This window comes from Colias philodice, chromosome 29, assembly GCF_061535455.1.
Source record: "Colias philodice isolate Cphi_HAF_F1 chromosome 29, ilColPhil1 Martin Lab GWU primary, whole genome shotgun sequence".
Taxonomy (NCBI): domain Eukaryota; kingdom Metazoa; phylum Arthropoda; class Insecta; order Lepidoptera; family Pieridae; genus Colias; species Colias philodice.
The window spans coordinates 4320920-4338607 of record NC_143114.1 but is presented as its reverse complement, the minus strand read 5'-3'; the positions used below and the strand labels follow the sequence as shown (position 1 = coordinate 4338607).

Here is a 17688-nt window from a genome sequence, read left to right as displayed (position 1 = left end):
TTTTTTTTCTCTTACGCTTGAGTATGCTCAGGAATAGAACCCTTTCATTTTTCAGGGTCTGATTCGATGTGGTTTAATTGTTATTAAATAAACAAAAATAATAATTAATAAATATTTATTAAAAAAAAATTATGAGGCGTGCACTTTTGGATTTTCCAAATTATTTTTATATTTAAATCCACACAGTGCATGTAATTAACAAATATATGTATTTATTATATACAAAGAAATCGTGATGGCAAAAATGTTTTTTTTTTTTTGCAAAAATGATGTTGAATATACGTATACATTAAAGTGATTAAAGAAAAACTTGACTTTTGCTTACACCTGCGCGGTAGTGACAAACTATCTTTGTCTTTTTTGTTTATATCATTTTATTAGAGCCATCTCTCTTATACAGTCTGTGAATGTAATAAATTAAGTAAAATTATACTTGTATTTGTGTGTGCCTGACACTGCATATGAAGCATTTTTTTGGATATATTGTGAGTATATAACGTATCTATATAACGTATCTATAAATTATATATAAAACTCAAAGGTGACTGATATAGTGATCTATCAACGCACAGCCCAAACCACTGGACGTATCGGGCTAAAATTTGGCATGCAGGTAGATGTTAGGACGTAGGCATCCGCTAAGAAAGGATTTCCCGAAATTCTTGCGGGAACGGGGAAAAACGGGGATGCACGTACAAAGTCGTGGGCGAAAGCTAGTCTATACATAAAATATCATTGACTATAACATATACACATTTTATTGAAATATAACCTTTGTTATACAGTAGCATATGGGTGTTTTTTTCTTCCTTATCATTAAATTGGTTTTTAATATCTGAGATAGATGGCAGTGTTTTACATATTATGAAATAGTTCTTTAAGAGATATTTTTTTTGTATTTGATCTGAAATGCGTCATAATATAATGCAATATAAACTTCTAAACATTAATTTATCCCTCCAAAACCAGTAAATACCGCCGAAGTACGGAGGACGATAAAAAATCGTAAAGATAAATAAGCGCCTGGTATAGACCTTTTAACCACTTTTAGTTATATAGTTTTCCTGACCATCCTTTATAATCGAATTATAAGGGTTCAACATTTTCCTAATTTCTGGAAACTATCTAACATCCATGATACACAATCCCGGTAAAACGGCTAAAGTGGTATCATCATATGTCAAAACTATTTGAAAAGATTTTGTCATCTAAAATGCTTACCTGCCTTGCAGTGAACAATGCTATTCCAGATCATCAATTTGGCTTCAGACAGGAACATTCCACTATTGAACAGGCTCATAGAGTAATTGAAAGAGTTTGAAAGTCACTAGAAGATAGAGTATATGTTAGCGCGTTTAATCTAACGATAAAATTATATTTTAAAAGTAAGTAAATCAATTGATTAACTTAATTATTTCAATAATAATTGGATAAAAGTATTAACAATCATTCAATTATCAAGTAATTTTTCATGTCATATTCAAAATAACGATCAATCACACATAACACCTGCGCTGACTCATACAGTCACACCACTCGAATAGTTGTTTTGATCGTCCTATAAATAACGGTTGTCTTACCGACTAAAACCCCACTGTGTTCCGTCGAGCCGCTTTAATGATGGGGCCGCGGGTATTTGTTAGAATTCTTCCGCGACCTCATTCTTGTACCTACTGACTTTGGTCGAGTCAAGACTCAAGATGTCTAAGAAATATTATATCAGTATTTAATTACGTCATACAACAACGCTATAGCATAATATATGTTAATCGGTGTTTTTGGATATTCAGTAAGCTTTCGACAAAGAGTGGCACGAAGGTTTGCTATAAAAATGAAGACGAAATCTACCTCACAGCTTTATCTATACCACAGTTGACAGATAAATACAGTTAGGAAACTGTGTGAATTCCCTGTGATGAAATTATGACGTAAGCACTGTTGAAGCTATACTACCTTTTGGATATTTAACCGACTTCAAAAATAAAAGAGGAGGTTGTTGGATGTTTTTTTTTCACAGTTGCAATTTGTGGTAATTTCGATATTGAAACCCGTAAATATACAATAATGGTGTCCTTTTCCGTGCCTTAAATATGAATATACTAGCGGCCCGCCCTGGGTTCGCCCGTGGCACATATTTACGTTTTCTCTACATAAGAACCATCCTCGCACTTCAAGGAATATAATAAAAAAAGAATTATCGAAATCGGTCCACCCGTTCACACGTGATGCCGTGACAACGCGGCACTTCTATTTATTTACATACTTTAAAAACGTAAAAAAGTTGTGATAGTAACATATCTACTGAAGATGGACATATGGTATAGAGGACTTTCTTTTAGATATTGATCCATTCTATAATACCGTAGAATATTTTTTTGTTCTATCTTCAATAGATTCCGCAGCGCACGCGATGACAGAATTTTTATTAATAAATTTTTTCAGCTTGGGTTACATTATTGCATTTTTGGTAAGGATCTCTAATTAAAAAAAAATGCAATATAGCCTACTAGCTTACCGCCCGCGGCTTCGCCCGCTTTGTCTAAAACCTAATAAATTATATACTAAAACCTTCCTCTTGAATCACTTTATCTATTAAAAAAAACCGCATCAAAATCGTTGCGTAGTTTTAAAGATACAAAGGGACATAGGGACAGAGAAAGCGTATTTATTTTATAGTATGTAGTGATGTTGCTCAGTGAAGATGCTAGTAGTTTACGCGTGAAAACCATACATACATACATAATTAGTAATTACAAACCTTTCCTCTTTATAATATGTATTAGTATGGAAGTATAGATGTACAAGGAGAAATAATCCAAATTTAGACGCCATTTACAGGTTTAAATACGATTTTATCAATACATACTATATTTTTGTTTGTTTCTCCTTGTTTTTCTAAATACCTGCTAGTAATGGACGCAGGACGTTTTACCTATATTCAATAATTATTTTAACCAGTATTTACACTTATGGATGTCGATGTGTCACCTGCTACTATCGATCCCGGTACCCTTATGATTCTCGTAAACACGCTTGCTTGTTTGCGTGAGCCATTTCGAACGTTTTGTATGAAGTTTCTTTACTGTATGTATCTGTATATTGTGTCTATACCACAGAATACATAATAGTAGCTAAACGCTACAGAACGGACACTCCGCCTCCCGCCAAAATTAAACACTTACCCCGCACGATCACGCTATAGATAGCCCACATTTTTCTGCAAGGACGATACGCAACGAAGATTGACAACATTAATCTGGGGGCACGGTAGTGCCCCCGCCAAGACGAGCCAAGCGAAACGCACGGGCACTACCTACCTTTTCTCGAAGCGCTTCGACGTTTTTTTGAACCCTCATAACTTGGGTTTGGATTATGCTAGATCAACAAAATTTTCGGGATATATTGTCAATAGCAGACTTATTGAACATATTAAGTTTTAATTACATTAGCTTTTATACTTCAGATTTTATTTATATCTAAAAAACGCTAATTTCGTCACTGACTCACTGATGATCATCAAAATTCTTAAGGTATTTCCTAATGTCCTAGAAAGCTGAAATTTTGTATGTAAGCTAGTATTAGCACACAAACAACAAAAAAATTATAAAACTTGTAACTTTCATCCCCCAACCCCTTAAACTAGGGGATGGGAGTTTGTATGAGAGCTGTAATTTTAAATTAAATTTTGATGACGCTAGAGGTCTAATCTAATAATCTAAAACTTGGTTCCCCTAGATATATATATATATATGTATAGGTACTCCTTGTTAAGAAAAAAAAATTAAAAATTTAATCGACATAATATATTGAGACATATACTTCAGATCAGATCATATAAATATGAATGAATAGAAGTGATGCGAACGTCTCCTGCCTCTTACGTCCACACAGTAGCTAAAAATAAAAAAAAATTGTTACAAACAACTTACAAAAAGAAATGAAATCCCACCAAAAACATTTTCATGTAAAATGTTGCCAAGACGAGCCCATATGACTCGAACTGTCAAAAAGTTATCAGATCTCATGTAGAGCCAAGCTTCTAACACTACACGCCCTAACTCTACAAGGCCTAACTTCACAAACTCTACAGTCTACACCTTAGTCAAAATATGTGGCTTGGCCGTTCGTTACTACAAGAACTATTGTATATCACAAAAGTAATGAACAGTGAATTAATTTTTCACCTTACCCCGATGTGAATGTAGCGAAATGGCCAAGCCACATATTTTGACTAAGGTGTAGAGTTTGTGAAGTTAGGCCTTGTAGAGTTAGGGCGTGTAGTGTTAGAAGCTTGGCTCTACATGAGATCTGATAACTTTTTGACAGTTCGAGTCATATGGGCTCGTCTTGGCAACATTTTACATGAAAATGTTTTTGATGGGATCAAATTGACTAAAAGTAATTTTATTATTTTGGATTTGTGATGCTCGTTTTTCGTAGAAAATGGTTAGATATTGTGCTGTTTACGGATGTATTTCATCAGAAAAACGCGAATTTCTTTACGCTAGGCACAAATGTGCCAACCATAAAGCGTTAACACACACATTTGCAGTCTCTACAGTGTGACTGTCAAAACGATAATTTTGTATGGAGTGTCCGGGGTGTGTCTATACTGTATTATAATAAAAGCGTAGAAAAGTCAAAACTGTACATACTGTACTGTATTTTTTATAGGAATACTTGGGGCGTAATCTTCAATAGATACCGAAGTCAAAAATATGGTTTTTAGAATTTTTGTCTGTTTGTCTGTATGTATGTCCAAGCTAATCTCCAAAAATACTGCATGGATTTACTTCAAATTTGATACAGATATAGCTTGAGACTTTGGTTTGTTTGAACGCTCTAATCTCAGGAACTACTGGTCTAATTATTTGGAAACTTATTTCGGTGTTAGATAGCCCATTCATCGAGGATGGCTATAGGCTATATATCATTACGCTAAGACCAACAGGAGCAGAACCACGCGGGTGAAACCGCGAAGCGCAGCTAGTGTACAATAAAAAACGACGATTGTTCGAGGTAGAAAGTACTCGACTTTATCCGATGCATTTATGAAATACCCAAAAGAAGTGTATTATGTTGGCTCTAGGTGATGTTAATTAATTTAGAACTAATTACCTAGACCTGTTCAAGAAATAAAACATAAAAGACAATTGTGTACAAAATGTCTCGAAATCTAATAGAACTATTGTGGGACAAACAGCAAGACCGAAGACATGCCTCTAAAGAAATATCCCATAGAAGTTGTCAGCGAGCGTGCTAGAACAAATATTAAATGATATTTTTTCTTTTAGGCGCGTTGCCGAAAGTAAAATTCCGCCTACGACCGTGCGACTATGCGATCGAAGATGAAAAGCTACGCTGCAAGAAATGTGATAAGCTATTCGTCACAAAGAGAGGTCTCAGATATCACTTGAAAATAGTGCACTACAAACTGCATCAATACAAGTGTAATATATGCAAAATGGAAATCATGACCTCGACGCAGTTTGTGACCCACAAACTAAACGTGCACAATATAGACGATAGGTTACATTGCTCCGCGTGCCAAGCTTCTTTCAACAATAAGGTGCAACTGGGAAAGCATATCAATGGATTCCACATGATGGGCCAGAAATATAAATGCGATTCGTGCGATTTTGAGACGTACGACCGGAGGTATTTGAAAAAGCACCAGTATAAACACAAAACGGTGAAGGATTACCAGTGCAGGTTCTGTAAGAAGGCATTCTTGAGGAGAAATACCCTGGTCCTTCATGAGAAGATTCATACAGGGGATAAAAAAAAGGTGTGCAAGGTCTGCAGTCAGGCGTTTGTTCAGAAGGCCAGTTTGAACTATCATATGAAGAAATATCACCCGGAAGTCGTGTTTTAGTCGGTTTTGTGATTTTCGGAAGAGTTGGAAGTTTGCTTGAAATAACGGGAAGAAGTGTTTGGTTGACAACGACAGTGTTTTCATTGTTATTATTTTCATGTATAGGTTATAGTCAAACTCTGAAGCTCGAGCACTCGTAAGTTGGACTGGTCAAATCTCAGGTATGGCATAATGACTTTGTCAAAGCTCAAATAATTGTAATATTTCGGCCTTATGCTAAACAATTTTCCTCAGTCGTTGTCTAGTAGAGGCGTCTTATGCGCGTGCGATGCCTATGCTGCGTTCGCCTACGCCCGAGACTGCTGCTGACTTCAGTCAAAGGGCGAAATTCAAATATATTTCGAGGATTGCCCGATGGCTTTTGCCAAACCTAAGATAAACCCGTCCTTTCGCGAAGAAATTGTGTTTCGCGATTTGACTATTACATATACATATTTTATTGAAATATAACCTTTGTTATACAGTAGCATATGGGTGTTTTTTCTTTCTTATTATTAAATTGGTTTTAATATCTAAGATAGATGTCAGTGTTTTACATATTATGAAATAGTTTTCTAAGAGATATTTTAATTTTTTTTTGTATTTGATCTGAAAAGATGAAATGCGTCATATACTTATGCAATATAAACTTCTAAACATTAATTTATAAGTGCCTTATGTTTATAAATAAAGTGAAGTCCCATGTCCCCTAGTGGGGTTAGGGGCAGATGCAGTATACAACTGTTTCACTGATCGATTTTCTTTAGGAACAAGTAGGTTCTCAGCCTTCTGTGTCCGGCCAGACCGAGACATTTTTTTTCTTCGCCTCCACCGGTAATCGAACCCAGGACCCCTCGGTGTTATGCTCACTTGTAAACCACTGTACCAAGGAGGCGGTCAATGTTATAAGAGGGAGAATTTTCTATGCTATTATCTACATAGATTTTTCTAAATGTAATTTTTAAAGTACAAGCTACTAAAATTATAGAGTAACACCTATTACCTCCCCCGTCTCATATCTCTCTGTTATTTTAGTGACATTCGATTATTACTAGTCTAAGAGCGAGCGCGCACGAGCAACTTTGTCTCCGCAACTATTTTGTCTCTCCACCCATGGGCTAGTATGAAAGTGCGCGCACGTAGCGACGCAACTCCCCATACAATTGATGGGAGAGACAAAATAGTTGCGGAGACAAAGTTGCTCGTGCGCGCTCGCTCTAAGTTTTTCTCTATTTTGCTATCTAGAATGCTTACCCGGCTTGCAGTCAACAATGCTATTCCCGATCATCTCTTTGGCTTCAGACAGGAACATTCAATTATTGAACTAGCTCATAGAGTATTTGAAAGTGTTCGAAAATATCAGAAAGGGAACACTATTCATCGGCGTTTTTGGATATTCGGCAAGCTTTCGACAAAGTGTAGCACGAAGGTTTGCTATAATAAAAATAGTTAAAAAAAACTAAAAAACACGCTTTTTATAGTAAACCGAACTAAAAAATAGAAAATTTTATCAAATTATTGTATTGTCATCGGTCCTCAATAAATCTACAAAGATTGAACGAAATCTGGCCGTTTAAAGTGGGTCAAAATCGCGCCCAAAGAAATCGGTTACAAACAAACATATAGCTGAAGCTAATATAAAGCGTGTAAAAATTAAGACGAAATCCTCACAGCTTTATCTATAAAAATAAAATAAAATAAAAATCATTTATTGAACAAGGTTCCTTACATCATAATATAGACCCCAGACTCCCAATATAGCTTTCGCTGTGTTTCAGGAGTCTGTGCCTTCCCGATACATTACATCAGAATAGTTCAATAGTAATTATCGGTCAATTAGGGAAAGCTGGCATGTTCACAGTACTCACACTTATGCAATTTCACTTACAGTATGTTCAAAAATAAATGCGAGTCTAGTTTCATTTTAGACTTGAATTGTAAAATGGGTGCGTTGTAGATATGTATATGCAAATATAATTACTTTATGAAAGCTCTCATAATTTACCTGTAAAATTATAATTTAAAAGTAAATCAATTGATGAAGTTAATTATTTATTCTAATAACTAGCTTTCCGCTTGCGGCTTCGCCCGCGTTTTCAAAAAAAAAACCCGCATAGTTCCCGTTCCCGTGGGATTTCCGGGATAAAACCTAGCCTTTGTCACTCAGAAATGATGTAGCTTTCCAACAGTGAAAGAATTTTTCAAATCTGCCAAGTAGTTTCGGAGCCTATTCAATTCATACAAACAAACAAACAAACAAAAAATCAAACCTTTCCTCTTTATAATATTTGTATAGATAATCAATTGGATAAAAGTATTAATAATCATTCAATTATCAAAATATAATAATTAAATTCCTGACTTTGGTCGAGTAAAGATATCTAAGAAATATTATATTTGTAGTAAGTACGTAATACCTACCAATACGCGCTAACAAATATGTGTTACATGTTTATTGTATAATTTTCACACTATTGGTTTTAAACTCAAACTCAAACATTTATACAATTAGACTTCTTCTAGAAGCACTTTTGAATCGTCATAACAGTTTAACAGTTTTAACATTTACCACCAATTCAGAAAGCAGTATCTATAGAGAAGAAGAAGAATCTATTTAATCATAATCGTAATCTTCTACTTCACTGTAACTTTCATCGCTCGAAGAACTCGATGTTTCGTTGTCGGAATTTCTTAATGTTATTATAAATGAGTCAGTGTAATTATCTACTTTTGGTTCTAATTGAATATAATTTTCCTCGTGTTCTCGCGTCTTTCTCCAAACGTCACTAAACATATCCAGACTAATAGCATTTGCTTCCTTTCTAAATAATTCTTATAGGTACAGTTTTCAAGTTAAAGTTCACATTTTGTGATGCTACTTTCCCTTTAATAATGCCCCATAGTAACTCTATTGGGTTGAGATCTTTGAGGATTGCATCAAGTAGGTAAAAATTGTGTATAGTTTGGCTTATTTTTTTAATAATGTGATAACTCTGATTATTAATTAGTTATTTGATTTTTGAAAAAAAAAATGCCGATTTTAGTCAAAATTTATATTTTTCTAACAAGATCCTTATCATCCAAATTTCCACCTTGCACTTCCACCACATTTCTAATGAAAATGAACAAAAAATTAAATGATTTTATTAAATACTGTAAAATAGTCTATAATTCTTCCATTTACTGTATCACAAAATTCTTCATTGATTTTTAGATATTCGTACTACACCAATTACATCACCCTGTATTTATAAACAATTTCAAAATATGACACATACATAGGCCGGGAGATACTGACACAAAATTTCGGGCCATTTGTAACAGGATGGCGGTCTAGAGGGGTCTTAGTACGCAATGACAAAAAGAAAAATGATGGTCAGAACGCTGACCGGGTCATTTTCAAAATATTTGTACATCACGAAATTGTCAGTAAACTGTTTCGTTAGGAAATGTCAGGAAGTTGTAAAAGTAAGGCTGTATTCAGAATAAGGTAATATTACATATAAAAAAGTAAGAAGTCACTAGTTAAAAAAAAATATATTTTTAGTTACAAAATAATCAAGAAACAATCAATTTTTATAATTCTCTGTTTGGTTTTCCTTTTATTTTCTTCTATCATTAGCTTCTTTCCATTTTTGTCTTCGAGCTTCTTTTTCACTGACATTAAGATCTGATATTTTTCTTTGTCTTTGTTTCACTTTCTCGAGGTGTTTTTTCCTTTTCTTTTCATATCTTTCAGGGTTTTGCTTTTTTAGTTTTTCAATGTATTTTTTTGCCGTTCGGCACCGGTTAGCGGCATTCTGAAACTAAAAAAAGCTGTTGGATATATGTATTTTGAATAAAAATAAAAACAAAAGTAAGCATCACTCGTGTGGGTGGAAAAGCGATCAACACTAAATGCAATATGGCAAGCGTTATCCCATCAGAAACCACTTGTAAAATTGGAGGCCAAGACTCACTGATCCGCTTTCACTATATAAAAGTTATCAGATCCCAGGAAAAGTCAAGTCCCTAAGCCCGACTTTACTAACCCTACATCATGGTTTAAAAAAGTATGGCCTGTAGTTACAAAAAAATAATCTTGAGAGATTTATTGTTTTTCTCCTTTATTTTTATTCGTTACATTAATTTAACACACATTTTAATATCTTATTTTCATACTTTACACATGAGACCACAGCTTTACCGTCTACAATTTACTGACGTCAGTAAATGTCAAGAAATTGTTCGTCAGTAACATGTAAAAAATAACCTAAGAAATACTTTTACACAAAACATAATCACATTTACCATTAGATTGAAAGTGTAATCTATTACTCTAGTCATAATTTAAGTATATTACAATTGCGGTAGGTGAATTCTTCAAAATGTACTTACTTTTGTTGAGAATACGTCGTTAGGAAAATGTAACTAAATTTTTTGCACAGCACACTACAGGACTTCTTCCATGTCTGGACGACGAACAAAATGGCGGCGCGTTAATGTGACCTTACTTTTCGTGACATGACCAGTTTTGCCAATGATTAAAGTTAGATTCCTCTTCTTTGTGATACAAGAAGTTGGTTAATTATGTCAATAAATCAGTGTCACGAAATTGTAACGATTGATAGGGACATTTTATAATATGTCATTCTTCGTTTATTTAAGGTAATTTAAATAGTTTAATCTATCAGATATAACACTTCAAACATTGCTTTTTAATTATGATACAAAAAAATAGGAAGTTTCATACAAAAATTCTGATAAAAATATTGGTTTTCATTGTCGTCCACATAGGGGACAATAAAAAAATGTATGGAGCTTTTTTTGTTACTTTATTTTCACATTAAATTTATGTAAGAATTTGAATCGCAATTCATTGCTTTTCATCAGAAATGATATGCAGTATGCTTAAGTTTAGTCTGTAAAACGTTAACAATGATTTATTTCAGTCGTAACCATATTTTTTTCGAAGATTTTTTAGGGGGACAAACATTTTGTAGTAATGTACAATTATTTTGAAAACGACCCTGGTACCGGAGGACTAGTCGCGTGGGCGTTAGTCGAACTCGTCGGATAAATAGCGAAAGTCAAACGATTTACAAATCGTTTGACTTTTCCGTGGTATGGCGACCATTTGGAATCGTCCGAAAAGTATGGCATGGCAATTTTAGTAAATGGCTGCACGACGATTGTTACCTGTGCAAAAGTGAGCTCGGTACAAATGGTTGAATTGTTTTTTTTTTAAATCAACGCATTCACGTCGGTATGGCGGACTGTAAGTCACATCGTAACTGTATGGCATGACACTACCGCCTACATCTTTTTTAAGGGCTATCGGTAAATTCTAAAATTTTTGTGTTACAAATCGTTGGACTTTCGCTATTTATCCGACGAGTGTGACTAACGCCCACGCGACTAGTCCGCCGGTACCAGCGTTCTGACCATCATTTTTCTTTTTGTCATTGCGTACTAAGACCCCTCTAGACCGCCATCCTGTTACAAATGGCCCGAAATTTTGTGTCAGTATCTCCCGGCCTAACATGTGCAATGTGTAAATGTGTTGACGTTCCAGCTCTTCTTAATATACCTATAGTTACAAAAGAAAATTTTTACTTAGGGTGCACTCACACACATCAGTCACCGTCACGGCACGTCACCGGACAGGATTAAAAAAAAATATGTATCAATAGTTCTAGTATGACTCTGTTCCCACACGACAGTCGCCGGCACGAAATCTATCAGTGACGTCCCCGGTCAGGCACGTCAAATAATCTTTCCATACATGTATCATACTTTTATCCCCACTCACCCGGTGCCGTCACGTCTCAGTTCAGTCAGCGTCGTGCTACCGTCAATTGCTACATGTTCTCTAGCGTGACACACGTCTAATCACTCACTAACCTGATGTATGTGTTCAATGATTCAGTCAAACCGGCGACGTGACTGACGGACAACATGACGGTGACTGGTGTTTGTGGATACGTACACAAACCGTCACCGATCAGTCATCGGTGACTTGACGGTGACTGATGTGTGTGAGTGCACCCTTAATGTTGACAAATTAAAAATCATAATCTTTCTTCTTTTCTTATATATAAAAATGAATCGCAAAATGTGTTGGTAAGCGCATAACTCGAGAACGGCTGAACCGATTTCGATAATTCTTTTTTTATTATATTCCTTGAAGTACGAGGATGGTTCTTATGTAGAGAAAACGTAAACATGTACCACGGGCGAAGCCAGGGCGGACCGCTAGTCTTATATATAAAAATGAATCGCAAAATGTGTTGGTAAGCGCATAACTCGAGAACGGCTGAACCGATTTCGATAATTCTTTTTTTATTATATTCCTTGAAGTACGAGGATGGTTTTTATGTAGAGAAAACGTAAATAATAAATATGTACCACGGGCGAAACCGGGGCGGACCGCTATTAAATTATAATAATATTTAAAACAATTTAGTTCCATAATATTTACTGTTTAGCAATTAGAATAATTAAGACAATTAAAATAATTAATACAATTAAAACAATTTATACAATCAAAATAATTATTTGACTAGTTAGTATAATAAAAAATTAAAGATTAAAAAAAATGTGTATTTTGAAGACGTAGTGTAGGTAGGGAGTGTGTGTGTGTTTGTGTGTGTGTGTATGTGTGTGTTTGTATGTGCGTATGTATGTGTGAATAATGTGAGAGTTCATTATGAGGCTTATTATATTTTCAATACATTCCAATGTCGTTTTTAACAAATAAAATAAAGTTTATAAAGATAGTTAAAAAAGAAAAAATCACACTTTAAATTAATTATTATAAGGGCCGATTTTTCAATGCTTGGATAAAACTTATCCGTCCAATATAGTATTACACGATAATATTAAAATGTCACGTAAACTGTCAAATACGGGCAATTAGAATACGTTTTTAAAATGGTAGTTTTATACATTATTCGACGAATAAGTTTTATCCAAGCATTGAAAAATCGGCCCTAAGTCAATAAAATTAAAGAAAATTAAACTTTTTTTCCTTTATATATTTGGTATTTGTTTTTTTATATGTGGGCATTAACAGGTGCTCTATTTCAGAATAATCGAGTGGTAAAAGCCATTCTTTTAGCTTTTGTATCATTTTATCATTGGTGAGAGCAAAATCATTTTTAATATAATATAAACTGAAACGATTATAGAGGATGAGTGCTAGGTAATAAGACTGCCTTTGTGCAAAGCGAGTCTTAGTGTAAGGTACAGCTGGTACACGATAGGTTCTTTTAGTATTCAAGAGATTATTATTTTTCGGTACCTCTATGCGGTGAAACCGTTTAATTCTATACTGTATTACTAGTGGTCCGCCCCGGCTTCGCCCGTGGTACCTACATGTTTAAACTATCCTATCTCTCAAGCTGGATCGAACTGCACATGGTGAGCGAATTTTATTATAATCGGTTAAGTGGTTTAGGAGTCCATTGAGGACAAACATTGTGACACGAGATTTATATGTATTAAGATAATAAAATCGTAGAAAAGGCAAAACTTGTGCATGAATTTACTTCGAATTTGATACAGATATGAGACTTTTTTTGTTTGTCTGAACGCGCTAATCTCAGGAACTACTGGTCCAATTTGAAAAATTATTTCGGTGTTAGATAGCCCATTTATCGAGGAAGGCTATATATTATTACGCTAAGACCAACAGGAGCAGAGCCACGCGGTTGAAACCGCGAAGTTTTGATTTAATATTTTTGTGGATGAATAGTTGTCACTATTTCTTGTCAAAACATGTCTAGCTGTTGAAAACTATAAAAAGCCGCTTCCCTTTGAATCGTGGCGCATTCGTACGAATCGTGCATAGGGGCTCGGACGTCGTTTATACGACGTTCGACCCAACTACCCTCACTTTGCTAATAGTCGTTGACTTGCTGCGATTTGTTATCAACTACCTACATCAATTAGGTAGCTGTGTAGAATGCCCTGCGGTTTCACCCGCATAGATAGCGATATCGTGACAGTGAAAAGTCAACTATAGGTTTAATTTTTAATCACATGAAAATCACCTTCACCCCGTCCCGCACTACGCCTGCTCATTGTATTAAACAGTATACCTACTATTTTCTGTAGATTGACACTTTTAAAAATTCGTTATATCTTTTGAATGGTATTGAAACAGTCTTTAATAAAACATCATTTAATGGGCAGTGAAGATGCAGCTTTCTAATGGTGAAAGAATTTTTGAAATCGGTCCAGTAGTTTATGCGTGAAAACCATACATACATACTTACATAATTACAAACCTTTCCTCTTTATAATATTAGTATAGATTGCTCTAGAGTCTAGGTGATGTTAAATAAAACATAAAAGACAATTATGTACAAAATGTCTCGAAATCTAATAGACCTGTTGTGAGACAAACAGCAAGACAGAAGAGATGCCTCTAAAGATATATCCCTTAGAAGTTGTCAGCGAGCGTGCTAGAACAACTATTAAATGATATTTTTTCTTCTAGACGCGGTGCCGAAGGCAAAATTCCGCCTACGACCGTGCGACTATGCGATCGAATATGGAAAGCTACGCTGCAAGAAATGCGACAAGCTATTTGTCAGAAACAGCACACTCAGTGATCACATGAAAAGTGTGCACTACAAACTGCCTCAATACAAGTGTAAAATATGCAAAATGGAGTTCATGACCTTGACGCAGTTTGTGACCCACAAACTAAACGTACACAATATAGACGATAGGATACATTGCTCCGCGTGCCAAGCTTCATTCAACACTAAGGTGCAACTGCGAAGGCATATCAATGGATTCCACATGATGGGCATGAAATATAAGTGTCCTTCATGCGATTATGAGACGTACGTCCGGGTAAATTTGAACAAGCACGAGGAAAGACACAAAACGGTAAAGGATTACCAGTGCAGGTTCTGTAAGAAGGCATTTTTGAGGAAAAGAACCCTGGTCCTTCATGAGAAGATTCATACGGGGGATAAAAAAAAGGTGTGCAAGGTCTGCAGTCAGGCGTTTGTTCAGAAGGCCAGTTTGAACTATCATATGACGAAATATCACCCGGAAGTCGTATTTTAGTCGGTTTTGTGATTTTCGGAATAGTTGGAAGTTTGCTTGAAATAACGGGAAGCAGTGTTTGGTTGACAACGACAGTGTTTTCATTGTTATTATTTTCATGTATAGGTTATAGTCAAACTCTGAAGCTCGAGCACTCGTAAGGTTGGACTGGTCAAACCTCAGGTATGGCATAATGACTTTGTCAAAGTTCAAATAATTGTACTATTTCGGGTATGTATATCAATTTTCGTCAGTCGTTCTCTAGTTGAGGCGTTTTATGCACGTGCGATGCCTATGCTGTGTTCGCCTATGCCCGAGACTGCTGCTGACTTCAGTCAAAGGGCGAAATTCAAATATATTTCGAGGATTGCCCGATGGCTTTTACCAAACCTAAGAACTTTTACAAAACGAGTCCTTCCGCGAAGAAATTGAGTTTCGGGATTTGATTTGATATGTTACTACATAGACAGTATTCACATTTTATTGAAATATAACCTTTGTTATACAGTACTATATGTTTTTTTCTTTCTCATTGTTAAACTGGTTTAATAATATCATATCTGTTATAAGATAATGTCAGTGTTTTATTATGAAATAGTTCTCTAAGAGATATATATTTTTTTGTATTTAAATATCTGAAAATACGAAATTCGTCATATATCTATACTAATATTATAAAGAGGAAAGGTTTGTAATTATGTATGTGTGTATGTATGGTTTTCACGCATAAACTACTGGACTGATTTTGATGAAATGCCATCTTTAAACCCTGAGAAAGAATATAGGCTACCTTTTATTGCGAAATATGTACCACGGGCAAGGCCGAGGCGGACCGCTAGTGCAATATAAACTTCTAAACATTAATTTATAAGTGCCTTATGTTTACAAAAAAAGTGAAGTTCCATGTCCCTTATTTTATTTATTTATTTATTATACTTTATTGCATTGAAAATACATAAATACATATAACAAAGACAAAACTACAGAAATAGCAAAGGGCGGCCTTATCGCTAGGTAGCGATATCTACCAGGCAACCCAACAATCAGAGGAAATTTAACAATGTGATGTGGGTGAGCAAAAATAAGGCAATACTAACACATTGAAAAATGTACAAAATAAACATATACAAAGCTAACTACTTACTAATAGTAATATGAAATACATAAAAATAATGAAATAAATACATAAGTACGAAAATAATTATAATAAATAGTTATACATACACTTACATACAATACATAAAATAAATACATAAATACATATACAAATATATATCCATAGCACACATATATACATGATAAATATTAGTAACTATGTAGAAAAGAAGGAATCAGAAAAATAGAATAAAACGAGAAATAAAAATAAACGTAAATACGACAGCTATACAAAATTACACAAGAGAGAGATAATAATTTTTTAATAGCAATTTAAAAGCGTTCAAATTTTGAGCACATCTGACCTTTGTGGGCAGAGAGTTCCATAATTGAACCGCACGAACTGCAAACGAATTGTGAAAGAATTTTGATTTGTGAGCCGGAATCAGAAGTAAAAGGTTAGTAGAGGAGCGTAGATTACTCGAGCTCAAGTATTTGAATTTCTCTCGAAGATAGCTTGGAGCTTTTGGATCAAACAACACACAGTACAGAAGATGAAGGATATGGGAGTTTCGCCTCAGTCGGATAGGGAGCCATTTCAGTCTCTTACGGAAGTCGGAGACGTGATCAAATTTTCTCAAATCAAAGATAAATCGGATGCAGAAGTTTTGGAGTCTTTCCAGCCTATCCAACTGGGCTTCAGAAAGGTCAAGGTAGGATGTATCAGCATAGTCAAGGTGGGACAGGAGAAGGAAATGAGCAAGCGCTAATTTTGTCGGAATGGGTAGAAGATTACGCAGTCGTCGCAAAGCACCAGCGGAGGCAAACAGCTTCCTGCTCACTTCTTTCAGTTGAGGATCCCAAGACAATGTTTGGTCAATATATATGCCGAGATCCTTGACGATTTTACTGTAGGGGAGTTGAGCGCCGCACAAATGAACTGAAGGAAGCGAAACCCAGTCAACCTTCGCGATTAGCGATGGGCTACCAACAATGATGACTTGCGTTTTTAGTGGATTGACTTTCAATCCGAACTGGTTGCTCCACTCAACAACAGAGTTCAAGTCATTATTCATTGTTTGAATAGCGTTCGGCAACTCAGCAAGAGTTGACTGGGTATAGATTTGGACATCGTCGGCATACATGTGGTAGAGAGAAGATAAGGATTTCGAGATAGAATTAATGAAAATAGTGAAAAGGAGTGGAGACAAAACGCCACCTTGAGGAACACCAGCTTGAATATCACACCATGACGAGGTGACATCATCGCTGTGAATCCTTAGTGGGGTAAGGGGCACATGCATACAACTGTTTCACTGATCGATTTTCTTGTGTCCTGCCAGACCGAGACATTTTATTTTTCTTCGTCTCCACCGGGAATTGCACCTAGGACCCCTCGGTGATACGCTCACGCGTCAACCAATGTAACCAAGGAGGCGGTACGGCACGATGGAATTTCGTCGTCGTCGACGGCTCACGAGCGGTCGTGAGGCACACACTGACTGCTCAAGCCGTTGACAGCGCTAGAGTCGTCGACAGCTCCCACCCCCCCTGAAAATCAACCGGTCGAGCGGTTGGTAGCCACGTCTCGAGCGATCAACAACCGACGGCTCGAGCAGTTGATACCGATCGCTCGAGCCATCCGTGTACGTCGCTCAGCTGTTAACTGCTCAAGCTGCCCGTGTACGGCCGCCTTT

The 17688-nt window shown here is 35.7% G+C and overlaps 2 protein-coding genes across 10 annotated transcripts in view; both read left to right on the top strand.

Annotated features, from left to right (window-relative positions):
- The window catches only part of LOC149475915 (uncharacterized), a 106138-nt gene that overhangs the window by 44808 nt on the left and 43642 nt on the right, over positions 1-17688 (top strand). Inside the window, exon 6 of one of the 9 annotated variants that reach the window (XM_089712837.1) lies at positions 14337-15389. The exons of the other annotated variants lie outside the window; for them this stretch is intronic. Coding sequence (XP_089568963.1) covers positions 14337-14917 — 581 coding nt within the window. The 3' untranslated portion in view covers positions 14918-15389. Of the gene's footprint in view, positions 1-14336; positions 15390-17688 lie in introns of those variants that run through there. 9 annotated transcript variants of the gene reach the window in all.
- On the top strand, positions 4264-6369 carry LOC149475918 (uncharacterized). The gene has a single exon (XM_089712967.1). It carries the CDS (start codon positions 5276-5278, stop codon positions 5873-5875), a length of 600 nt encoding a protein of 199 aa, XP_089569093.1. The 5' UTR covers positions 4264-5275; the 3' UTR covers positions 5876-6369.